Below are 27,222 nucleotides of genomic sequence, written 5' to 3'. Positions count from 1 at the left end.
AAGAAATGGAATTTCTGCTGTCGGTGGACATCAAGGATGCTTACTTTCATGTCCCCATTTACCCGCCACATCAAGCATACCTGAGGTTTGCGGTTCAGGATTGCCACTACCAATTCCAAACATTACCGTTCGTGCTCTCCACGGCTCCGAGAATATTCACCAAGGTGATGGCGGAGATGATGGTTCTCCTTCGCAAGCAAGGAGTCAACATAATTCCATAATTGGACGATCTCCTCATAAAAGCGAGATCCAGGGACAAGTTACTCCAGAACGTAGCATTATCCCTGACGGTGCTTCAACAGCACGGTTGGATCATCAACTTTCCAAAATCACAGTTCGAACCGACGATGAGGTTGTCATTTCTGGGAATGATACTGGACACCGAGGTACAGAGAGTATTTCTACCGGTGGAAAAGGCTCAGGAGATCCAGAGCATGGTCAAACAAATTTTGAGACCACGAAGAGTATCGATTCATCAGTGCTTTCGCCGGCTGGGGAAAATGGTAGCAGCTTACGAGGCGCTACAATATAGCCGATTCCATGCCAGGGTTTTCCAGTGGGACCTACTGGACAAGTGGTCCGGGTCGCATCTCCACATGCATCAAAGGATAATCTTGTCAGCGAAAGCCAGAGTTTCGCTCCTGTGGCTACAAATTTCTCACCTCCTGGAGGGACGCAGGTTCGGGATTCAGACCTGGATCCTGGTGACCACGGATGCAAGTCTCCGAGGTTGGGGGCAGTCACGCAAGGGGAAAGCTTCAAAGGAAGATGGTCGAATCAAGAAACTCTCCTTCACATAAACATTCTGGAATTGAGAGCTGTGCTCAACAGCCTTCATCAAGCGGCACACCTTCTTCAAGGTCGTCCCATTCAGATCCAGTCAGACAATGTAACAGCAGTAGCTTACATAAACCGTCAAGGCGTAACAAAAAGCAGAGCGGCAATGGCAGAGGTGACAAAGATACTCCTCTGGGCAGAAAGACATGCAAAAGCTCTGTCGCCAATTTTCATTCCGGGAGTGGACAACTGGGAAGCAGACTTCCTCAGCAGACACGATCTCCATCCAGGAGAGTGGGGCCTCCACCCAGAAATCTTTGCGGAGGTAGCAAATTGTTGGGGCGTTCCTCAAGTGGATATGATGGCATCACGTCTCAACAAGAAGCTTCAGAAATATTGTTCCAGGTCGAGAGACCCACAAGCAATAGCAGTGGACGCACTGGTGACCCAGTGGGTGTTTCAGTCAGTGTATCTGTTCCCTCCACTTCCACTAATTCCAAAGGTTCTCAAGATTATCAGAAGAACAAGAGTTCGAGCAATTCTCATTGCTCCAGACTGACCAAGGAGGGTTTGGTATCCAGATCTTCAGGAGTTATTACTGGAAGATCCTCGGCCCCTTCCTCTTTGCGAGGACCTGCTTCAGCAGGAGCTGTTAGTTTATCTAGACTTACCGCGGCTGCGTTTGATGGCATGGCTGTTGAGCGCCAGATCCTAGCCCGTAAGGGTATTCCCAATGAAGTCATTCCCACACTTATTCTGGCCAGGAAAGGGGTAACGTCCAAACATTACCATCGTATTTGGAGAAAATATGTATCTTGGTGTGAATCCAAGAAGTCTCCTGCGGTGGAGTTTCAATTGGGACGGCTTCTCCTATTTCTACAGGCGGGTGTGGATGCTGGATTGAGATTAGGGTCTATCAAGATCCAAATTTCGGCCTTGTCCATTTTCTTTCAGAAACAATTGGCTTCCCTTCCTGAGGTCCAGACGTTTGTGAAGGGGGTTCTGCGCATCCAACCTCCCTTTGTGCCTCCTGCGGCGCCATGGGATCCTAATGTGGTGTTGCAGTTCCTTAAGTTGGACTGGTTTGAGCCTCTACATGAGGTGGAGTTGAAGTTTCTAACTTGGAAAGTGGTCATGCTGTTGGCCTTGGCTTCAGGCAGAAGAGTGTCTGAGTTAGGGTCTCTGTCTCACAAGAGTCCTTATTTGATATTTTCATGAAGATAGGGCTGAACTGAGAACATGTCAGCACTTTCTTCCTAAGGTTGTGTCTTTCTATATCAACCAACCAGTGGTGGTGCCAGTGGCTTCTGACACCTCAGCCGTTTCAAAGTCCTTGGATGTCGTCAGGGCGTTGAGGACTTACCGTATGTTACAAGAACGGCTCGAATAAGGAAAACAGAATCTTTGTTTGTCCTCTATGACCCCAACAAGATTGGGTGTCCTGCTTCTAAGCAGACTATTGCGTGCTGGATCAGAGGTGCCATTCAGCACGCTCATTCCACGGCAGGATTGCCGTTACCGACTTCGGTAAAAGCCCACTCTACTAGGAAGGTGGGTTCGTCCCGGGGTGTGTCGGCATTGCAAATCTGCTGAGCTGCTACATGGTCAGGTGCAAACACGTTTGCTAAGTTTTACAAGTTTGATACCTTGGCTGCTGACGACCTTAAATTTGGTCAGTCAGTTCTGAAGGAACATTAGCACTTTCCCGCCCGTACTGGGAGCTTTGGTACATCTCCATGGTACTAAAATGGACCTCCGCATCCTCTAGGACATAAGAGAAAATAGGATTTTAATTACCTGCCGGTAAATCCTTTTCTCATAGTCCGTAGAGGATGCTGGGCGCCCGCCCAGTGCTAATTTTTCCTGCAGTATTACGTTTTATCTTTTCACACAGGTTTTTATGTGTTAAGATGTTTTGCAGCGGTTGCTGTTACGTTATGCATGAACGTTAGCATGGGTTATGTTGAAGGCCATGTTTGGCGGCATGTTGTTAGTATGGTGTGAGCTGGTGTGAATCTCACCACTAGTTTCATGTAAATTCTTCACTCAAAAATGTCCGTCTCCTCGGGCACAGTTCCTAGACTGAGGTCTGGAGGAGGGGCATAGAGGGAGGAGCCAGTTCACACTGTTGAAAAGTCTTAAAGTGCAGAAGGCTCCTGCGGAACAGTCTATACCCATGGTACTAAAATGGACCCCAGCATCCTCCTACGGACTACGAGAAAAGGATTTACCGGCAGGTAATTAAAATCCTATTATTTCTCCTGCAGGGTCCACAGGTTATCCACAGGATAACATTGGGATATGAGGTAGCGACAGTGGATTGGCACCAAACGATCAAAGCTTTCGGCCTCCCATAATGCAACGGGCCCATCCCTATAGCCCTGCCTCCTGTCTCAGGCAAATCAGTTTTTTGTTTGGTGCGGCAGGAGCCGGACCATGGCCAATTCTGTTTTTTAGCAGCCATAAACTTTTTTATTTTATTTTTTATAGTCTTACTAGTTTTTTTGAGCGATCTTTCTAAAAAGCGTCTTATACGTACCTTAGGAAGAGTCACTCCAACAACTCCCCGCTGTGTCGCGACAACGCTTACCCACGTTTACAGTACTATTTCGGCAGGCGTCTGTGTAGGATGTACTAGCAAGTCCAGCAGACGTTACCAGACGTGGCCGGAGCACGGGGAGAAGGTAAGGCATCTGTTCCGCTTACTAGGGGAAACGCAAGACACTGCCGCACTGTTTCGGCGTGGAGACTACCAAACAGTTGCTGACACGGTTGCCACCTCGGGTGCACCAGCGCTAGGCCTTCGGGACCATAGGCTCCGGGGGGGTAGTATGAGGCCGCGATACCTAGGGTTGATGTTAGCAGTGGTTGATTATGTGCTCATATTGCTTATTATACTAATGTATAACCTGTGACTGATTGCTAGTGTGATTGCTGACGTTACTATAATTCTGTCAGTTTTTATGTATTCCGATCCTCAATGCAGGTGCAAGGGAGGGATCGGATTGTATGTCACTTTAACAAGTTTTAAGTGATTGCAGTCACAAATTGTGTAGTAAACACTGTACAGGTGTGTGATTTATTTATCATGTCTAAGAGAGGCAAGTGTGAGGAGGATACACTCTACAGAGCAGCACCTACACTCATTTCATGTTTGTCTTGCAAAGCTGGGTTAACCTCTCAGGATCTGATTAAAAATGGATTATGTGCAAATTGTTTTAGCTTTCACCAAAGCCTCTTGAATAATCCAAGGCAGGCACAGGTTCAAGTTGAACCACCATGGGCTACTTTTGCACAGGTATTATCCAGTATAGCTGAGTGGATAATGCCAGCTCCTATACCAGGAAAAGGTTACCCTATTAACCCTTACATGCAACATTCCACCTGGGGTTTATCGCATCCAGTACAGGAAACGGCAGCCTCTCAACAAAAACAGGCTGAAAGGCCGGTGGCAAGTAAATCACATAGGCATGAAACAACTTCTTCAGAGTCTACACATGTTTCAGATGGGGACTCATCGGAGAATGAGGACTCATCGCACTCTGGGTCTGCATACAGAGACGAGGATGAAGGCCTCAGCTAAGTGAACATACCTGAGCTAATTAGTGCTATGAAAGCCATTCTATCCTTAGAGGAGGCAGCAAAGCCTTTGGTAAAATCTAAGGCACCTGTTTTTTTGTTTTTTTTTAATTGTTTATTTTAATTTACATGTTATAAACATTACAGGTTATAAACATTACAGCAACCTCCCCCGATTCGTGGGGTGAGCTGTTCCGTCTAACATTATATTACCAAAGGCAGAGATATAACCTTAAAATAAAGAACATGTGGTTCCCATAATGCAAAGAAACAGCAATGGGTTATGCATAGGGGTAAACAGAGGCTATTCAATTGGATGGGAACCAAAGATCAAACTCGTGACTATAGCAATAAGAGGAAAAAGACTAAAGAGAGAGAGCATGAAAGGCGAGAAGAAGAGACAGGAAAGACGGGGAGGGAATAGAGTAGGAGGGGAGAGGGGATAAGGTTAGAGAGAGGCCGCTGGTGCGCCCCCGGATTGCGCTGGTTACGCACAGGGCGCTAGTACAAAATGGAAAGTACTACTCGGGAAACACGAAAAGGACATGCTGAGGATATCCCCAAATCTACTTGTCAGGTTAGTAGATTACAGGAATCATAGTAGGAGAGCCGTCGCGCTCCCGGGGGATCGTAATCTATGTGCGGGAGCCTGAGAGTCGAACCATAGTTCCCAGGTCTGAAGAAATTGGAAAGATCTGTTATGTAGGTATGCAGTAATTTTTTCCATGCTTGCGAAGTACCATACTTTATTGATGACCTGTTGCATAGGGGGGGGGGCTCCCTCTTTTTCCATTGGAGGGCAATTGAGCACCTGGCCGCGTTTAAGATCTGTGTCAGTAATTTACCGGAGTTCGGAGGTGCGTTGGCAATGGGGAGACCTAGCAGGAAGGACCAAGGGTCTTTGCATACCTGGGTCTGGAGCACTGCGCTCAACAGGTGTGCGACTGAGTCCCAAAATAGCATGATTTTGGGGCACGTCCACCATATGTGGAGGAAAGAACCATGCCCACCGCATCCTCTCCAACACATGGGCGGAGAGGAGGGAAATATTTTGTGGAGTCTAAAGGGGACTAAATACCACCTATATAAGATTTTATATGCGTTTTCCTTTACTAGGGTTGAGAGAGAGGATTTTGCGGCCGCAGTGAAGACCTCTGACCAATCATAATCAGCCGGTATCGGGCCAAGGTCCTGTTCCCACTTGAGTATAAAAGCCGGGGTCGCCGACTGGTCCCCTGCCTGGAGAAGGGAATACAGCAGGGAGATGATTCCTCGTGCAAGCGGTTTGTGATAACAATAGGACTCCAGGGTGGAGAGAGGTTGGAATGGAGATGAGTTCATTAAGGAAGAGACAAAATGTCTCACCTGGAGATAGGTAAAAGGATTCGCTTCCGGGAAGTCATATTTTGACATGATTTCCGGTAAGGGTGCACAGGTCCCTTCGGACAACACGTCTAGAACCAAGCGAATGTTATGTTTCGACCATGGACGCGAGCGGGTCATAGAATGGCCTGGGGCGAAAGAAGGGTTGTCCCATAAGGGGGTAAGCGCCGAGGGGAATGACAGCATGTGAAAATGGCGTGTGCAATAGTCCCAGATCTGGCAAGTGAATTCCAGAACCGGGTGGCGTTGTAAATGGGGAGATCTAGTTTTAGGAGGGGATAAGAGTAGAGACGATAGAGATGGAGTGTGGCTAAGCGTCGTTTCCAACTGAAGCCAACATATGGACTGCGTAGGGGCGAACCAGGCCACCGCTTCGCTGAGATGGGTAGCCAGATAGTAAAGACGGATATTTGGGAAGCCTCTACCCCCCTCCTGCACTGGTTTGCGTAGGGTAGAGAACCCTATCCTAGGGACTTTATTTCTCCACACAAAACGGAGCAACCACGAATGAATTTGTGCCAGCACAGAGTCCGGAACTTTCACTGGCAGCGTCTGAAACAAATAAAGGAGGCGGGGGATAATATTCATTTTCAGTGCTATAATACGACCTAGCCAGGAGATGATTAGTGATTGCCATTTATGGAGATCGGCCTTAAGGTTTTTAAGCAATGGCGAGAAGTTTTCCTTAAACAAGTCTCCATAGCGGCACGTAATATAGACCCTCAGATATCGAATTTTAGAAGTGCACCAGGAGAATTTAAAGTTGTTTTGCATGTGGGCTAATCGGGAAGGGGAAATGTGGAAGGGGAGAGCTTCTGTTTTGGACCAATTGACTTTGTAGCCCGATATATTTCCGTATTCAGACAGGAGTGTAAAAAGGTTCGGCAGAGAAGTGTGAGGTGAGGAAAGTGATAGGAGGACGTCGTCTGCGAACAAGGAGATCTTGTAAACAGAGTCCCCCACTTCCAGTCCTCCGATATCGGGCGAGGCTCGGATGCGGGCTGCTAATGGCTCTATTACTAAGGCAAAGATCAGGGGCGAGAGTGGGCAGCCCTGTCTGGTACCGTTGGAGATGTCCAGAGGGTCTGATTGCACTCCGTTCACGAAACCCTGGCAGAAGGGGTCGAGTACAAGGCTTGGATCCCTGCAAGGAATTCCCCCTGAAAACCCAAATGAGCAAGGGTTTCAAACATAAAGGGCCATCCTATCCTGTCAAATGCTTTCTCCGCATCCAGAGAAAGCAAGAGGGCAGGAGTGTGTGTAAGGTTGATGTAGTGAGCCAGGCTAACAACTCGTCTCGTGTTGTCTCGGGCTTGGCGGCCGGGAATAAATCCTACCTGGTCATTATGGATAAGGTGGGGTAAGACACTATTTAGACGAAGGGCTAATATTTTGGCATAGATCTTGATATCTGAGTTAAGTAGTGAGATAGGCCTATAATTGGCGCAATTAGATGTGTCCTTACCCTCCTTGGGAATGACTATGATCTTAGCCTCCAGTGCCGATTTGGAGAAAGATGCTCCCCGTAAGACAGCATTGAAGAGGGCTGAGAGGTGAGTTGTAAGCTGGGGGAGAAAGGTCTTGTAATATGCGGCCGTAAAGCCGTCTGGGCCAGGAGCTTTAAGTTTCAGGGTTTTGACAACAGTGGCAATTTCTTCGTCGGATATCTTTGAGTTCAGTTCGGCAGAAACCGATGAGCTCAGACGAGGTAGATGGCAGTGGGATAGGAAGGTACGGATGGCCCCAAGAAAGTCCGGGCTCGACTGAGTGGTCTCATGGGCGTTGTACAACTTCTCGTAGAAGCGAGAGAAAGTTTCAGTGATACGTTTGGGATCTCTGGTTTTCTTACCAGAGGAAGACTGGATAGACATAAAGTTGTTCCTTGCAAGCTTAGCCCGAAGCCTAGAGGCTAATAGCCGATCGGCTTTATCCCCTTTTTCGTAAAAGGATTGGTTGAGCCACTTCAAGCTGGTCTCCACCTTCGCCGTCAGGAGCATGTTTAGTTCACCCCTGGCTGCGGATAGGGAAGAGAGATCCGTTTCGGACCCTGTTTTTTTGTGTTTCAGTGAGAGGGAATTAACCATGTCCGAGAGTTCCCGGATGCATTTGGATCTGGCCTTCTTATTATAAGAGGAGGCGCTGATCAGGCATCCACGTATTACCGCTTTGTGAGCGTCCCATAATAACATAGGAGGAACAGACGGAGATGCGTTTGTCTCAAAGTAGTGGGAGATTTCGGCGGCTATGTGGGCTTTCGTTTGGGGATTAAGAAGGAGTCTGTCATTCAACCTCCACACAGGGTGGCGAGCGGGAGGGTGTGGGCCCGGGACGTCTACAGTGACCGGGCCGTGGTCTGACCACGTGTTGGGGTGAATGGAGGTGTCGAGGATACATTGAGCAGGCTCCGAACTCAGGAAAATCATGTCCAGTCTTGTGTTAAACATCGTATATGGGGGAATAGTATGTGTAATCTTTAGCATTCGGCTCTTTCACTCTCCATGTATCGAAGAGAAGGTGACGTGACAGCAGGAGGTTCAAAGCGGCTGCGTTGCGCGTATGTGAGGGGCGCATAGATCTGGGCAGAGGTTTAGATCTGTCCAGGGCGCTATCTAAAGTCACATTAAAATCCCCCCCCAACACCACGTTACCGCGTCTGTGTAGGGCTAAGAGGCTATTTAGGGAGTGGAAAAAGGGGGCCTGGATCTGGTTTGGCCTGGATAGATATTTAAAAATGTATAGGGGGACCCGTTTAACAACCCCACCAGCAACAGGTATCTTCCTTCAGGGTCTCTCAGTATTTCAGAAGGGTTGAAATCCAGGTGATTAGCAAAGAGTACAGAGACCCCTTTCTTCTTGTGTATGGAGTTGCAAGTATGGAAAGTGTGCGGGAAGTATTTTGACCTAAGTTCTGGATGTGACTTACCCGAGAAGTGGGTCTCCTGTAGGAAAACGATGTCGCCTTTAAGTTGTTTAAGGGACTGAAATAAGAGAGAGCGTTTACGCGGGCTATTCAGACCTTTCGTGTTCAGTGTGATTATTCTAAGAACCATGGTATGAGAGCGGAGCACTCTTCATGCGGAAGCGCACCAGCGGGGCTCCGAAAGAAATGGGGGAAGGAAAAGGAAAGAGGATCAGAGAGAGATGAGGAGAGAGGGTAGGAGAACAGATGAAGGACAAGCATATATTAGTATCAGTGACTGGAGGGCAGAAAAAATCCATTCTCGCTGGTCGGACCCAAGGAAGAAGCAGACCCGCGGGTCTAGTTCGTCCGACGTCGACCTTAGAGGTCGAATGGGGGGTGGATGAACCCAGCTGCTCGGAGAGGAGACCGGGTCCCGTGTGTGAACAAACTCAATTTAAGTATACATATTGCAAATAGTAAGCTAAGGGAGCTAAAAGGGGAGGGAGGAGGGGGGGGGGGGGAGGGAAGAAAACAGCATTAATAGAACTGAGGGTAAACATGGTATGGTGACAACAGAGTAACAATAATAACATTAAAACCTGCGTGAGGTAAAGAGAGAAGGCTCGGCCCAGACGGGCCCCCCGCGACCGGAGCCCACGCGGCCAGCCACGAAGAGCCCCGGCCCCGAGGGCCTGGACAGGCCCCCCCACAACAGGTTCAATAAGGCAATAAATGGTAAACATTGGCTTAACAGAAGGCTCTGCACCCTATGGGAATCTTGGCATAGTGCGGAAAGATCCCCTGTAGTCCGTTAGGGATTCGTGTGGGCATCAAGTCCCAGCATGGACATCCATAAATGGTGATTCATGTATCTGGAGAGGTGTGAGAAGCAGATCCGACGGTGGTCCAGTTTGAGGCTGGGGCTGTGAGAGAAGGGGAACGTTGAGGGGTGGTCGGGGGGCCGGAGATGTTCAATTGATGGAGTAGTTGAAGGGCCTCGTCAGGGGACCTGGCAGAGAGGAATTTGCCATCTGCCCTGACTTGGAGGGCAAAAGGGAAGCCCCATCTGTATCTGACATTGTGATCTCTTAGGGCTTTGGTTATGTCCTTTAGTTCCCTCCTTCTGTTCAGCGTGACCGGCGACAGGTCCTGGAAGATCGAGAGATCGGAGCCTTCGAAAGAGATAGTCGGCATCCTCCTGGCTTTGGCGTAGACTTGGTCTTTGACTGCGAAATAGTGAAAGCAGAGAATTACGTCCCTTGGTGTTTTAGCGTCTTGGGATCTAGGACGTAGAGCCCTGTGAGCCCTGTCTAGAAGAAGCATATCGTCTGGGGCGGAGGGAGCAAGTGAGCGGAAGAGGCGGAGTAGATAATCCGTGAGGTGAGTTTGTTCCACCGTCTCGGGAACGTTGCGGATTCTAAGATTGTTCCGACGACCTCTGTTGTCCAAATCTTCCTGTTTATCCGCTAAGAGCATAACGTCCGTACGCATGTGAGACATCTCCTGTTCTGATTCTTGTTGGAAGGCGATAAGCTCTTCTTGTTTCCTTTCAATAGCATCCACCCTGGCGCCCAGGCTGTCCACGTCCGATTTTAGACCTGAGATAGCCTCCTGTACTTCCGCGCGTATTGATTTTTTAATATTACGCATTTCGGATAGGAGAAGGGCGACATCTGCATTCGTGGCGGGAGTGGAGGAAGAGTCATCGTCTGAGTCTCTGTCAGATATTGCTGAAGTGGGTGGGGGTGAGGGTGCTCTCCGGGTGGAAGATGGAGCAGAATTCTTGAAGTAGCCCACCAAGTTATGGGCGTTCGACTTTTTCCCCCCTTTAGGCATAGTGGCGGAGAGAAGTGAGGTAGGTTGGTAGTCAACACCTGGGGAGGACGAGGGAAGCTCCTATAGCATTAGAATCACACACGGGATCAGGTGTAGTTCATATCGAGGTCACATGCTAGGCGCTTCGTGGAGGATGGTCAAAAGATCCCAGTCGGGCATGTCATGGCGTGTAGGTACTGATCAAGCCTCAGCGCAGTGGGTGTACGCTCCCAAGCTCCAACAGATTTGGGATCTTCCGGAGGCTGGGGCTTCCTTTAGGGTCATCCAAAGCCCTGCAGGTGTTACATGCGTGGGTGCCAGGGGGGGGGTCCCTGCAGGATGTTTTAAGAGTACCGTTTAATAGGTTATAGTGTTCTGGCCCCTCTTAGGTGCTTTTGGGCCCAGTAGCTCCAACCCGTGAGAGCTCCAATAGATCGTGATAGGGAATGTTTAGGGGGTGAGGGTGAGTGCAGGGTAAGATATTCCCTCAGCAACCAGGCGGTGAACTTTCCCGCAGTTTGATGCCGGGGGGTCCTTGAGAGAGGCTCTGAGGGTGAGGGAGAGCCGCAGCCTCCACCCCCCGGCGACCAGTGAGATGCCCAGATGGTGTGTGTGGTGCTTCTAAGATGGCCGCCGGGCTTCTCTCAGCTCTGCTGAGCTGCCCTGCTTTCGGCGCGGCCTCCGGCCGAGGGGTCGGGTGAAAGCAGCAGGGAGCCTCCTAAGGTGTGCAGCGGCCGGCTGAGAGGTCAGGGGTGGGGAGAGAGGCCGCACATCCAAATCGCGTCAGACCGGCCGTGTAAGCGAGGCCCCGGTCTGAGGGCAGCCGGAAGGCCGCAGCTCGCGGGGGCTCAGGGCCTGCTCTCCCGGCCCGCGGTACGTATCAGGCCTCTCCTGGTGTATCGATAGGGGTGGGGGCCGCGAGGAGAGGGGGGAATGAGCCTCGGTGTCCTGCCGGAGCGCGCCAACAAGAGGGGACTCACCCGCCGCGTGGAGCCGTCTCCGTCAGCTGCACCCGCTTCCGATGGCAGCCACAGGTTCACAGGGGGGTCTCCGGCGCTGGGGGTAACGACTCCCACCACTCCAGGTTACGAACGCGTCCACCCGGTCTCCTCCGCCACCCGGCCCGTCCAGCCGCGCTTCCGGGAGGGGGTCGCACCACAGTCCCCGGCTTCTTGAGGAGGGGAAGGCCGCAACCCGCAGGAGCCCTGATAAGGGCTCCCTGGCTCCGCAACCGAGCCCCTCTGATGCTTGGTGATAGGGGAGCAGGTGTTCTGGTACAGAGGCGCTTGGGGACCTTTGAAGTAGTTTTTATAGTAGTTTTATGAACGGGGCCAGCAGGAGCTCATGGAGATCGCTTCCTCTCGGCTTACAGGCTAGGCCACGCCCCCAAGGCACCTGTTTTTAAACATCAAAAACAGTTAGCACTGAGTTTCCTGGGTCAGAACAGCTGACGGAAATTATGCGAGAGGCTTGGGTTACACCCAGTAAAAAGTTTAGAATTCCAAAGAAATGGAATTCCCATTATCCTCCTCCGGCTGGGGACTGTTTAAAAAAGGAGGTGGCTCCCAAAGTACATATGCATGTCATTCAATCTGTGCGAAAATCTACATTACCTCTGCCTTCAACATCATTAAATTATGTCACGGATAGGAAAAGAGATGGTTTTCTAAAAAACATTTTTTCCTTGTATGGGGCAATCATCAGACCAGCCATGGCTTCAGCCTGGATGGCAAAAGCAATGGCAGCCTGGGCTGATGCATTTGAGGATGATCTTTCATTGGCATCTAGAGAGCAAAAATCCCATATTGCACATACCAAACAGGTGGCTATTTTTATGGAAGAAGTAGCCTTGGATATGATTACAATTGCCTCTCAGGCATCAGCCTCTGCAGTAGCAGCTTGCAGAATGGTTTTACATGGAAAGCTGACTCAAAATAATCTTTGTGGATGCTCTGTCAGTGAGATGGGACTTTCGTCTGGCCTATGTTTTTCCACCAATCGCCCTGTTACCCAGGGTAATGCGAAGGGCAAAACAAGGAAGGGGCACCATGATACTAATAGCTCCAGCTTGGCCCAGAAGACATTGGTACACAGATCTGCAGAGGCTGTCGATGGATGCTCCATTCCTACTCCCTCAATGTCCAGATCTACTGTCTCAGGGTCCTTGCTATCACAAGCACCTGGATCGGCCTTTGATGGCGTGGCTCTTGAGACTTCCATCCTGAAAGAAAGCGGATTCTCACAACAGGTAATTCAAACAATGCTTAGAGCAAGGAAACCTTCCTCAGCTCGCATTTATCACCGAATATAGAAAGCCTATATTTAATGGTGCAGTGATCGGAAAATTGACCTTAGGTCTTTCAGAGTTTCCAGAGTCCTAGCATTCCTTCAGGCAGGAATGGACAAAGGTTTAAGGGTTGCTTGCTTGAGAGTGCAAGTGTCAGTATTGACTGTATATGGTTCCAAAAGAAACAAACCTACAGGATGTGTGCACTTTTTTTCCAGGGAATTCTGCACATTCAACCTCCTTTTGTTCCTCCTGCAGTGCTTTTTGACTTAAGTTCAGTCCTAAAGGCCCTTCAAGTTGCCCCATTTAAACCACTAAACCGAGTGGATCTTAAATGGTTGACAGCCAAAGTTCTCTTTCTACTGGCTATTGCTTCAGGTAGAAGAGTTTCAGATTTAGGGACATCGGCATGTCGCCCTCCTTTTCTGATATTTTTTTTTTATTTTTTGGTTCAGATTGAGCGGTTCTCAGAACCAAATCTGGGTATCTTCTGCATCCCTCCTAAACTGGGGTCTAAATGCCACCTTAACAAAGAAATTGTAGTCCCGGCCTTCTAAGGGCTGGACCTTTCTGTGGGAGATGCATCGTTGGACGTAGTCCATGCTTTAAGGATTTCCGTGGATCGTACCAGTGTCATCAGAAAAACACACTCTCTTCGTTCTCTATGGATTTCACAAGAGAGGATGGCCTGCTGATAAGCAGGCACTGGCGAGGTGGCTTCGAATGACGATTTCAGAAGTATATTCTCAAGCTGATCTCCCGATTCCGGCTAATGTCTCTGCTCAGTCTACTCGTAAGGTAGGTCCGTAATGGGCAGCACAACGTGTTGCTTCAGCAGAACAGATATTTAAGGCAGCCACATGGTCTTCTATTAGCACATTCATTAGATATTATGCCTTTGATACTTTGCCTCTCAGGACGCTGAATTCGGGCGAAGGATTCTCCTGTCCATCAGGAGCGTCCCCACCACTAAATTGCTTTGGGACATCCCAGTGTTTTCCTGTGGATAACCTGTGGATCCTGCAGGAGAAATAATCATCATGGTAGACTTACCATCGATAACTCTATTTCTCCTAAGTCCACAGAGATCCCACCCTGACGCACCTGATTTGAGGATCCTTTCACTTACTAACCTCTTCCTTCTTGTATGGAAAGGTGTGCATGTGTGTCTTCTCGCCTGATTAGGGCTCTCTATGATGCTCCTGCCTTGAGCTTTGGAAAACAACTGATTTGCCTTAGCCAGGAGGCGGGGATATAGGGATGGGCCCGTTGCATTCTGGAAGGCCGAAAGCTTTGATCGTTTGGTGCCAATCCGCTGTCGCTACCTCATATCCCACTGTTATCCTGTGGACTTAGGAGAAATAGAGTTATCAACGGTAAGTCTACCATAACTATTATTTTTCAGGTCTTTCCCTTCCTCATGTGACACTACCTGCCGTGTCCTCGCTAAGATAAGCACACAATTATGCTTGTTACTGCATCCCACAAGATCAGTATATTACTCTTCTAAAATACTCTGGGCTGCTGTGAATATTCAGATAATCTGACGGGCTAATAAACTGGTTCTGGGCAAGCAGGTGATGAATATTGCACCCAATTGTTTCAATCTCTTAGAGAGGTGAAAGGCACCTGTGCACCAACAGTACATATTGTTCCATAAGTACGCTGTTGAGATTCTTGTATGATTTGGATATGTGTAAGGCCAAATTGCATAGTTCATATTAGATTGCAGGTGATTTATACATTTATATTTTGTATACCTGCTTCTTGGATACAAGCATATTCACACCCTCATCTTGAGTTGATAAGATATAAAATGTCCAGACCGTCTAATGTTTTTGCCAAATGTTCACCCATCTTAAGACAGCAGTTAGATTGAAATGAAACATGCAGCGATCTCATCACATGAGACACGAGGCATGTCTCTGGTTAGCTAATACTTGTCTGGTAGCTAGCATGATTTGTCAGAATCAATGGTTAGACACCCTATTGTTTTCCAGTTAATGCTGTGGCAGATTAGCATTATATAATAAAACACCTTCTAGATAGTTGGGTCGTCTATGATCAGTTTAATTCCACCTACTTTCCAGTAAATCTCTATGCTGTGCCATACAGTCCATACGAACAGCATTGAAAAAGAGGAATAGCTATAAAAATATTATCAAAAATATTTGTAGAATGATAGGGTTGTACTGTTCAGTAAATGAATTACAACACTCTTGGGTATGACTGTTGTCAACGAGCATAATTTCCCTTTTTAAATTCTTGATCTTTGTGCAGGAAGACCTTTCACTGAGTGGATACAATAAGTACTTGGTCTGCCGGTCAGCTCCTGCCCCTCTTACTGCATCAGAAGAAGAACTGAGGCAAATAAAGATTAAAGAGGTAAGCTTTATTCTGTAGAACGGAAAGGATTATTCCATCTTCTTACTATTAGTTTCTGGTTTCAAGACAAACCCTGTAGTCGATATTGTGACAAATGTATTATTTTATTTGTTAAATTGTCCAAATTCTGAAATCATAACTCCTGCTATTTTTAGCCTCCTTATTTAGGGCACTACAGCAAGGAGCAGGTTTGGAAATCTTGATGTTTGACTAATAGCCCTCTACCAGTTAGAATAAGCAGCTTATATTGGAAGCTTGTCCCTCGGGATTTGTCTAATTTCAGAAAATAATTTTTGCTGATAGATTAAAAGAGTTGGTATATAAAAAAAAAAATAAACTAAGATTTAAAATGAAGAAAACAGACAGACATACAAACAAAAGACCCTTTTAGTCCCCCCCCCCCTCCCCCCCCCCCCCCCCGCTTATAGGCAAACAGTTAGTACATGTGTGCGACTATGGAATGCAAGAAGACTGATTGCCTGGGGGTGGGAAACCCACTTCTTAATTTGCAGATTTAATGGTTTACATAAATTGATATGTTTAAAAGCTCTGGGTTATAAAATGTCATCAGATTTAATGTAGCTGTACTCTTTATCTATACAATGTTTCAGACTCAAACAGAGGTTGGGGTAGACACTAAGCACCAGACGCTTCAAGGCATCGCATTCCCAATAGTGAGTGATGCATTCCAGGCATTGGAACAGTTGAAAAACCAGACACTAAATTATGTTCAATTGGTAAGTTGATGAAAATGATATTGATGAATACATTGAATACCTATCATACATCATGTCCTCATTGTATGAAACATCTTTGTTGGTTATCAGTAAACTGCTTTTTCAAAGGTCATACATGTTCTAAAAAAGAAATCCTTTACCGTTGCCTTTCCAGCATTTACTGGTCATTTCCAAGCATGAACATTTCCTCTTGTTAGCATGTACAACTTGTTACATCCCTACTCCGTTCAGTAGCTAAAAACACTCCATGGTTGGTATATAATGGGGCTCCTCCTCTTCCCTTCTGTTTTTTCCTGCTCTCAAGTATGTAGTAGGTTGGTCAACCCGTAGCGCTGGGGTTTACTGTCTGCTCAGTCCCTACAGTGCACCATCTAATGCTATGAGCTGAGAATTAGCTAGCTCTCCAGGAACATTAATATGCTGCCTCTGGGAGCAGATCTGGGGGGTAGATTTGCTAACAGGCTGTTTGTCAAAGCCACCGATTATCGTGGCTTTGACTGATTAGTTTGAATATGGCAATAAGTAGAAGTGCTAAAGCAGGCTTGTTCAGAATTAATTCCTGTTATCGTTTTATAGTGAGTGGGCAAATCACCAATGGCTTTGACAAACTAATATACAAAATGACACAAGCTTATGTTAAAAATGGTTCCAGCACAAGGTTCCGTGCAACTATAAGTAGTCTTATATCCACTGTATGCTCCTATAGGAGACATGTTCCTCTGATTGCAGCCTCAATGAACATGCAATAAAAATGCTTCATATAGAAACAAAAATGCCAACTGCATGTGAATAGGCTAAAAGACTGATGCTTACACGTTGCTTATATAAAACTAGTGTGGAAAAAAACATATAAAGGTTTCTTTCCCCACTTGTCTGCAGCCTCACAATGCTTGCATTGTCAGTATGGTAAAAATAAATATACTACTCATGGTGCAGTATGCCGTAAAAAAAGAACATTGTATAGTTAAAATACAACACATGGGGATTATGGAATGTGGGGACCCCTCTCTTGGGCTGCAAAGGACCACTGGACTGGATGTATTGAACCCCCTGGTCACTTGTCTGACAAATTTCAATGTTTTGGTGACCCCTTGACAAAGACGCCTGTGCATTGAAATTATTGAATTAATGCATGAATCCTTTGTCAGGAAGGATCATCTTTATGTTAAACATGCAGTTAAAAGATCTACGGGTAGATTTAGTAAGGCATGATTTTTCAAATCCAGTGATCATAGCTGGCTTTTGACCGATTGTTGTAAAACAGCAAAAGGTATAAATGCTAAATAATCCTGGCCAGTGATCAGCAGTTTTGACAAACTGTGCCTTAGTGTAGATGTGTCCACTTACATCTAGCCTCCCTGCACTTTAAACAGCCCTTGGTAGCGTTGAGCGTCTTTTTGCCATTAAAATGTGTCTTATTCTCAGAACGATGCAAATCGGATGCACAATCAGCTTTTGCAGATTAAAATGATATGCGTGCCTATATTCTGTGTGCGATCATGTGTATACGAAACGTAACATAGCATTTTGTATGCAGATACAGGTGCAGTCGCACACAGAATACAGACACACATTATTTACTAAAAAGACACCAGACGCTAACAGCGTTGCACAGAATCTGTCAGCTCACTCACGCCAAGCATCTCCCGCTACGTGGCGTGTATGAGGACACATCTGTAAATTTACACCCAAAATCTCTTACAAGTATTGCTGAATAAATTTGAAAGTCTTATTTAGAAAGGGATTCTGCACACCATAATTCCAAACCTAATGAGAGGTGCTACCATGAGTAAACTTGAAGTTCCAGACAGAAAAAATAAAAATTGCAGATGCACACCCTAGGCACCAAACACTGCTAATAATAATAATAATAATAGTAGTAAACTCTGCAATTTAACATAGAATTGTCTGTTAAATTGCAGAGTTTACTATTATTATTATTATTATTTATTATTATTATTATTATTATTAGCAGTGCTTGGTGCCTAGGGTGTGCACCTGCAATTTTTCTTATTTCTATGTACTTGGCAAAAAACTGCTTTATATATGATGAAGCTCCAGGAGGGGTGAAATGCATTAGATCGCTTTGGTACAGCATATTATCCACTCCGTGCTCTGCTACATTGGGAGATTACCCCACACCTGCAACGCTAACACCACGTGGTGAAACTCCTACCAAAGCCAGACCAGAAGTTTTGGAGAATTAGACCAGAAGGGAAAGCAAAGAGAGAGACACCAGGTAACCGGGACATACCTCCTGGAGCGGCGGGGGAATAACACACTCGCTCAGAATCCAAGACCAGACTAGGGACTATGTGGGTAATATATACCGGAGGGGACCTAGCAGTTATGAAGAATGAATTAAAAAAAACATGCTTTGTAAATGATTGCCCCTTTAAAAAAAAAATCTGAACGCGGCCGGCACCCTGCATGGCCGCCAAAATCAGACTTCATTACATCCTGCCCATATTATACTGTACATGTATAAAAGCCTCATTATTTATCCTGCATTTGCATGCTGACAAAAAAATTTTTTTTTTTTTTTTAACCCATATCAATCATATTGAGGTCATATGTATCTCCTTAGCTAGGGAGTGAAATACTTTCACTATTTTTTTTATTACAATAATTTGCTGGTGTCTCCTTCCAACCATGAGCCGTCCCCAATGCTGCAAAATGATGCATGACCAATATTTTAGTGCAAGCCAGGCCAACCTGTGGCTCTCCAGCTGTTGTGAAACTACACTACCCAGCTTGCCCTGCCACACTTTTAACATTCCATACTAGTAAAACTGTGGCATGGCATGCCAGGATGTGTAGTTTCACAATAGCTGGAGAGCCACAGGTTGGCCTGGCCTGACACTGCATGCTTCTGAATGGAGTTGTAAGTAAGACTGTCATTTCATACAGAAAGGCACTGTAGCCTTCCACACTAGTTTGATAATCTCACACTACTACGTTAGGAAACCCTGCAACTTCCACTTTGTAATTCTGTTAGTGGCTTTCAACTGCCATTCCCTCCCCTCATTCTGACAATGATCCGTCTCATTTAGAGTTGTCCTGTTAGTCATGGAGGTGGACAGGTCACTTCCTGTCTCTCCCAAGATCAGCAAAAATGTCTCCTGAGAAATAATCTATGCTGCTGTGGGAAATCTGATGCTGTAAACTCCAACAGACTACTCCAACTATCTTCAGAACTTGGTGCTCACAAACAAGCAGGAGTTGAAGGGTGATACCATAAAAGCTATTGTATACATGGGATAACGTAACATAGCATGTGTGTTACAGTATGCATGTGTTGTTGGTCCTTTACAGAACTGACAAAATGATTTTGTGTATAAAAGCTCTATTCCTCATACTGCAGGTGTCAGAGATCCCTATTCTTAGGTGTTTTCATGCACCATTCACCTTGCAGAGCACACCACAGTGGAAAATAGATATATGAAAAGTATCCATGATATGTACACAAACACTAATGCGGAATTCTTGATTGTCACTTTTGTTTTCTACAGTGTATTACTTTGTTGTGTAGCCGTAACTAGACTTTTTGGTGCCCTGTTGCCACTCCGCACACACCTAGTTACAGCCCTGTCTGATGCAAATGTATAGTATGAGAATGTGGGCGGTAATGCTGACAAATACAGTATGCTACTTTGCATATAGTGTTTTTTTTTTATCATTTCTCTTTCTTAACCCTTGTCTACAGAAAATTGATATAAAGAATGAAACTATTGTGTTGGCCAACACTGCATACACTGAAGTGAAGGACTTGCCAGCAAGGGTTCCAAAGGATGCTGCACGTTATCACTTTTTCCTGTACAAACATTCCCATGAAGGGGATTATTTGGATTCAATAGGTAAAGTATTACGCAGGACGTTATTGCATTTGCAATTCTTCACAATTAGAAAACCTTAGTAAAGACAGTTATTGAGTCCAGCACATTAATTTATTAAGTGGTTAAGCTCTTTTCTGTTAGACATCACGAGCCACATGGCGTATTGAGGAAAGGTGTATGAGGACATCTGTACAGTGTTTTTCTTTTACAGAAGTGTTATATACGGACGACTGTTAAACTTAAGTGAATACTGCTGATTGTACCACATTGACCACAACTATTCGCACACACTTGTAGGCTTGTGTTGCACAGCTAGACGTATGAAACGCGAGCAGCATTCTTTGTGTCAGAAGCTTTGGCTCCTCTGCACAGGGCATTGAGGGAATGGGCTGGTAGAGACGTAATGATGTTTCTCCCAGTCCAAAGAGAGACTGTGGAGATGGGAGGGGGCAGTTGCAGCACTGCAGCTGGCGGTGGTGGCACATAGTACGGGTCTCCGCCCACAGAGCATATATGTGCCGAGCACCATGTGTACCGCCCTACTTATGACCCTTAATCAGTGCAATCTCATGTAGCAGTTTTGTCATCGCATTGCAACTACGATAAGCATTCAAGTAAAAAAGTTGCATGGGATCTGGTGCCCCGAGTAGGTCTGTTTGGAGCGACTGTATATGAGGACACATCGGTATCTATGGATATGTATACGTATACCAATTGTATCTTGTGCCATATTTTCAAGTCTTTTTCTTTTAGTGTTTTACATGTATGGTTTTTTTTTCTTTGCAGTGTTTATTTATTCGATGCCCGGGTATAACTGCAGCATACGGGAGCGCATGCTGTATTCCAGCTGTAAAAACCCTTTGATAGATGTTATTGAAAAACAACTAATGATGGAAATTGCCAAAAAGGTATTATTATTTTTGTTGTTGTTGTCCTTTTGTGTGCACGCATATTTATGTCACATACAATGTAATTCCCTCCGGAGGATTATAGCTATTAGGATTTCCACTAATTCAGTGGAAGAGCTTGAAGCTTAATGCGATCTCTGATTTATACAGGCCAGGTGACCTTGTTGTCCTATTTCAGGTGTCGACCTAATGACTGTCGACCTAGTTGCTGTCGACCCTATGATCCACACCTAAGATTTCTACTTTAATGCGCTGTTATCACTAAAAAAAAATCAATGTCTTTCTTTACATTTGTACAGATAGAGATAGACAATGGAGATGAACTGACTTCGGATTTCCTCTATGAAGAAGTGCACCCGAAGCAACATGCACACAAGCATGCTTTTCTAAGGCCCAAGGGCCCAGCTGGTAAAAGAGGCATCAGGAGGCTGATTAGAGGTCCTGCAGAAGCCGAAACGGCCAATGACTAGAACAGCAAGAAGTCCTTGTGACAGAACTGTAATCATTCCATGGCTGTATTCTTATATGCAGAATACTGTCGTTTTGGTAGTCACTCCTTATGTTAACCTCCACCCCTAGTACCTTTAATACCTGCTCTTTAGTTTATGAATGATAAGCTGAACTTACAGTATGGATGTAGATAGGAATGCTTTAGTGTTTTAAGCACACATTATATGATCCTGCAAAAAAAATATGGCCACCTTCTGAAAGAAGTAGGGGCTGCTGTGCATCTGCAATGTAATGTACTTGAAGAATCATTACTGGCTGTACATGGGGTACTGATGCTTTCAGTCATTTTATTACACTGCTTATTTCTTTTTTTTAAATAATTATTTTAGCAAATCAACCCAATTAATAATTTCCTTCTAATGTGTATTCAGTGGGTTGGTAACATGATACATTTTTGATCTTCCTGAATCACTGTAATGTACTTACAGTACATCCAAATTAGTTTTCTGTATATATAATTATATTTGCTTTACTTTAAAATGTTACTGTGACTGCCTGAATCAACATTTGAATCAACATTTCCAACAGGCAGCTCGCTATCTGCAAGTCTACAGCATATTCTGTACCTACTGTATCTATTTCTTATGTGTACCGAGTACTGTATGCGTGAATCCATATTCACTGAAAGGGTGGAACCATGCTGTGCAGAAGTATACAAGTGTCTTGGACTCTATTTACTAAAGGTTCTAAAAATAAAAAGTGGTGATGTTGCCCATAGCAACCAGTCAGATTCTATATTGTTCTAAGATGTAATTGAGAAATTATAGACAAAATCTGATTGGTTGCTATGGGCAACATCACTTTTCATTATCAGAAACTTTAGTAAATTTACTCCTAAATCTTTAATCTGAGTGGTTAGTTTTGATAATAAAGGCAAATATATATTGATGATAATTAAGCTTTACACCCTAAGATAGTATAACTATTGGTTATAGTTTGTATGCATATGCGTTTATACAAGCTCAATCAGGCCATATGCTGCTAACAGCACCACTGTGTAACAAAGGAGAATAGGAGAAACATGACACGTCTCAACTGCAAAAACTAATTGTCACAATTATCATTTTATAAGTAAGCAATGTTTTCTTTTGCTGATGTTCTAGGAAATGTAATGAGAGACTACATATAATCTTCACAGGGATGTACTAATACACTAACATATCCATAAAACTATACACTAACTTATATCCATAAAACTTGAATCTGCTGTGTGTAGTCATGTTAGTAGGAGAAAATCACACAGTTCAACTTTTTGCACTATAGACAGATTTTAGAGCCTATTTTCTGGTGCAGACACTGCTTCTTTGTGTGCTTTCTAGTCTAATAGAGGAAGCACGGTGCACACTGGTTAGCATGTGCTGGTGCCATGGGTTTGTTTTGTGGAAAATAACCTAATAATAAAAACTTAATAAAGGTTTGCAATTTACTGCAATCGCATTGCAGTAACTTCACAGACAGCAGTGCTGCACTGACCAGAGGTTTCCATATGAAACGGCATAGGACCTCACAATCATGAAATGTGGGAGTTTAGCCCTGTGGCTTAAGTACATATTAGTGGCAGATGAAGGCATCTTGCTTTTAGAATTTAAGGTCTAAAATGGGATAATTACAAAATACACGGCCCTGTATATATATTCTTCAGTTTTGGAACAATTCTAATGGCTTAATTTGTGGAAACTGATGTATCTTTTTCATTTTAAAGATTATTTTTGTTTTAAGAATATACGTACTACATTATAGAAATGTCTGTATGGCATGCTTTTTTGTTTTTCTTTTGTAACCAAAGATTATGCTATTGTAACATACGGCTTTGTAAACAGTTCTTCCATTTGTAACAATGTTATTCCAGACTTTCATCTATAAAAATTGTTTCACTTTTCAACATTACTGACAAATCATTATATGGAAAGTGTGGAGCACTTGAATTTGAGGCAGGTCTTTGAATATGCTTGACTATAGCAATATGCAACACATTATTTTTTAACTTTCAAAGCACCTTTCTAATTCTTCAGAAATAATTGTATTACAACATTGTGTTTTACAATCTATGACCTGATTATGCAACTTTATACAACTAGAATAATGGCAATAATATTTTCTAATGTGACAATGGAATATTGTTTATGTACATATGATTTACAGGATGTATTTCAAAATGAACCTAAACCTGATGAACACTATTTGTGAATAAACATTTATTGAAAGCGTTAATGTTTTTGTTGTGTCTCAACTGATATCTATATATACCTACCAAGGAGTATTTTCTTGGTGTTCCAGTCATTCATGTGTATAACTCCATAAAGATCAATAATACTTTTTTCCCCACAGTATAATCTGCATTCAGTAAGGTGATAAACACAGTCCACTCTGGTCTAAGAATGGATGGTGAAGAAACACTGCTCACAAACTACTATAATATTAATTTGTTGCAAGGGACAAACAAGGTGCCTTTCAAATTTTACTTATGGCCTACAAAGCTGTGGAGGCTGCCCCTCTTACACTGAACAGTCACTACTTTTTTTTTTTTTTGGGGGGGGGGGATATTTTATTTAATTTCTCCTGCACGTAAAATCTAATTAAAGTCCAACTATAATGTCTGAATTTTATTCACAACATTTTTTGAATAAATACGAGGGGTGTGCAAAAAGTTTCTGGATGCACAAAAAGTATTATATTTACAAAGTGGACATTACATTTTTCTCAGTATTCACCAAAGTAGTCTATGCAATGTTGCATGCACTTAAACCACTTGGAGAAGTAGCTGGACCAGTCTTAAGCAGGTATGTCTTCTACATGCTGGATGAAGGTCTCCACTGCAGCTTCTGGTGACTCAAAATTAACCCCACGCATCTTGCGCTTGTGGGAACAGAAAGTCGTAGGAAGCCCAATCCAGACTACTGCGGATGACCAAGCTTTCTGGATGTGGTCACGGGTCAGAAAATCCATCACTTTCGTGGATTTGTGTTGCAGGTAAACTGTGATTGAAAAGTGTGCGAGTTCTTGGACGGCGCCTCGAAATGGCTTCCAGCACTTGCGGAAGGCATTGGTTGATGTTCAGTTCCCAGTGATGGTGCACTGCTGCATGAGAGTGCTATGGTAGCTACATGGACCAGTCTTGGCCACAAACAGCCACCAGCTGCTTGGCCGCACTGTGCTCATGTCGGAACTTATGTGGTGGCGCACCTCCAGCCGGGATCCACTGGGCCTACTGTTTAGTCTAGGATTAGAAACTCTGTAGCTACAAGATTCATTGCCACTGATGATCTCCCAAATAGTTTGAGTGACCACCATCAAACCTGGCCAGCATGTTGCGGCACTAAGTCAACCAGCCTCCTGCTCTTGAGTCAGATGATAGGGCATTATGTGTGCAGAAACCTTGCTCAGGCCAAGATTTTTGTGGAGTTTCTAGGGGATGGACCTCTATGAGATCTCCTTTTCTAACTGGGCTACCGTCACCCTGACATCCATCTCAAGTTGATCCACACAGCAGCAACATTCCTCTCATTGATGGTACACACAGGTCGGCCGCAGCACTTCCTTGTGTTGCAGGGACCGCCTCCCACGCAGAAATTCTGCAAACCACTCAAACACTGGTTTGGAACAGTGCTTCCCCCTCAAGAGCAGCTTGCGGTCGGTCAAAACCCGCCTGCTGTTGCAGACCACTCTCATAGTCGTAGTAGATCATGCCTCTTCAGTGGCCTAATGAGCTTCATAATAAGGTCATGAAGGAAGTGAACGTGCTGACTGCTTCGGTGTGCAGTGCTGCTTATATACGCTTCTGTGCCTTGACATTTCACAAGAAATTTAGTCAGAGAATACAGTTTCAAATTGTGGGGTATATTCCATTGATGTCGGAAGCTGCCGTCTGTCGAAAAGACGGCAGTTTTCGACTTTTTTTAGGTCGGAAAGGGGTTCCGACCTATTCAATATAACCCAAAATTAAAGCACGTGGATCGGCTGATTAGCATCTGTTATCTACGGAAAAAGATCCATTCAGAATTGACAACTGGTACCCCATCGCCACTTCTAAATACTGACAGGAAGATGCTGGCAAAGGTACTGTTTAATATTCTGATGGAATTTTCCAGGATTTTGCTTTTTTTTGAGCATTGTAGCATGAAAGACCAAAGCACTTACTGCTATACTTTGTGTTCACGTGGCCATGGAATGGTGCTGTGCTAAGAAGAGGGGAAAGTACTGTACTTACTGAAATTGAATTAGTCAAAGGAATTTGATATGGTAATCATTAGTATCTCCGGGCCTTGCCTGATGGTTTTCTGGATGATTAGTTTTGTGCCTTCTATTCACAGATGAAGACCTTTCTTTTGGTTAATCATTGGGCAGGTCCAGCCTTTGTGATAAAAAGGAAGTCAGACAGGGTTGTTTCCTGAGCCTCTTTTTTTTATGTGTTAGCAATTGATGCCTTCATCAGAAGGGTATAGAATGGCACCGTAGAGAGGGTGCAACTGGGTCTAGAGTCACCATAAAGGTAGTGGCGTACACAGATGATGTGTCCATTGTCCTTTTCTAATTAGAGGCACATGTGGAGAGGTGTGGAGTCACTCCTTTATGTATATGCTGAAGCTACTGGCTGCAGTCAACCAATACAAAAATGAAGTTTGTGGATAGGGGAAGCTGGTTGTGAAAGTCACACTAATTTCAGCAATTTAACCCTAGAATGCTAACCTTAAAAAGAAAAAAAAAACACACACATCGCTAACCATGGGTCTGAGAGACCCAGCTATTTGGACCCACTGTTCTGACACTAATCAATAGGTATTTTTTCTAATAACATACACATTTTAGAACCCAAGGGAATTATAGTGTACACCATAAAATACACATACAGTAAAATCCATTGTTTGGTTTTTCAGCTGCAAGAGGCAATAGAGCACAACTGGGCGAATGTGTCCTTTACGCCTTTGGTGTTGTATGTTATTATATCGGGTTTCTCAGTTGTAGGAGTGATGTCTTTTCTAGAATGCATTGTACATAGCAAGAAAACAAACTTTGGTCACTTTGGATGAAATGAAACCAGGGTGACTTTGTTGTCATACTATTTCAAACTATCGCTAACCATGGGTCAGCGAGACCCAACTTCTCTATAATAGCTAAACTATCAACGTCCCTAAATTTATGTATTATGGCTGATATAGATCTGATACACGGTCCAGTCACATTATTATGGCCACCAACTAATAGAGTAACCGCTTTGGAGCCCCATACACAGCAGGGTTCGCTGAACTGTCATTTTAGACACACGTCTGGTAGCCTCCAGGTACATTTTCACAGTGAGCTGCTCCACTGTAGCGTATCAGTCAGACCTCACGCACCTTCATAGCTGACGTTCATCTCTCAAATCAAGGGCACATGGTGCTCTGCAGTTTCCACGTCAGTTATTCACAATGGTGCCATTTGTCCAGTCACGATACACCTTCACCACAGAAGCATGTGAACAGTTCACAAGCGGCGCGGTTTCAGAAATACTGCAACCTTTGTCCCGAAAGCCGATAATCATTCCTTTTTGTAACTCTGATAAAACACCTCTTTCTCTTACGTCCTAGAGGATGCTGGGGACTCCGTAAGGACCATGGGGGTATAGAAGGGCTCCGCAGGAGACATGGGCACTCTAAAGACTTTAGATGGGTGTGCACTGGCTCCTCCCTCTATGCCCCTCCTCCAGACCTCAGTTAGATCCTGTGCCCAGAGGAGACTGGATGCACTGCAGGGGAGCTCTACTGAGTTTCTCTGAAAAATACTTTTTTAAGGTGTTTTTTATTTTCAGGCAGCACTGCTGGCAACAGGCCCCCTGCATCGAGGGACTTAGGGGAGAGAAGCAGACCTACTTAAATGATAGGCTCTGCTTCTTAGGCTACTGGACACCATTGGCTCCAGAGGGTCGGAACGCAGGTCTCACCCTCGCCGTTCGTCCCGGAGCCGCGCCGCCGTCCTCACAGAGCCGGAAGATAGAAGCCGGGTGAGTATGAGAAGAGCTGAACGCTTTATTTGAAAAGGCTTGGGAAACTCCAGACAAGATTCCCAAGAGAATTCTTATGGCGTATCCTTTCCCTGCACAGGACAGGTTACGGTGGGAATCCTCGCC

At 44.9% G+C, this 27,222-nt stretch overlaps 1 protein-coding gene across 1 annotated transcript in view; it reads left to right on the top strand.

Annotated features, from left to right (window-relative positions):
• Nucleotides 1-23,330, top strand: part of TWF1 (twinfilin actin binding protein 1) — a 63,395-nt gene extending 40,065 nt beyond the window's left edge. The window contains exons 5-9 of the mRNA XM_063927344.1: nucleotides 15,024-15,128; nucleotides 15,740-15,865; nucleotides 19,572-19,722; nucleotides 20,488-20,609; nucleotides 20,909-23,330. Of these exons, the coding sequence (XP_063783414.1) occupies nucleotides 15,024-15,128; nucleotides 15,740-15,865; nucleotides 19,572-19,722; nucleotides 20,488-20,609; nucleotides 20,909-21,079 (675 nt within the window). The 3' untranslated portion in view covers nucleotides 21,080-23,330. The remainder of the gene's footprint in view (nucleotides 1-15,023; nucleotides 15,129-15,739; nucleotides 15,866-19,571; nucleotides 19,723-20,487; nucleotides 20,610-20,908) is intronic.
• Nucleotides 23,331-27,222: the final 3,892 nt, after the last annotated feature.

This window comes from Pseudophryne corroboree, chromosome 6, assembly GCF_028390025.1.
Source record: "Pseudophryne corroboree isolate aPseCor3 chromosome 6, aPseCor3.hap2, whole genome shotgun sequence".
Lineage (NCBI taxonomy): Eukaryota > Metazoa > Chordata > Amphibia > Anura > Myobatrachidae > Pseudophryne > Pseudophryne corroboree.
Note: the sequence above shows the minus strand (reverse complement) of the source record. Positions and strands in the feature narration are given on the sequence as shown.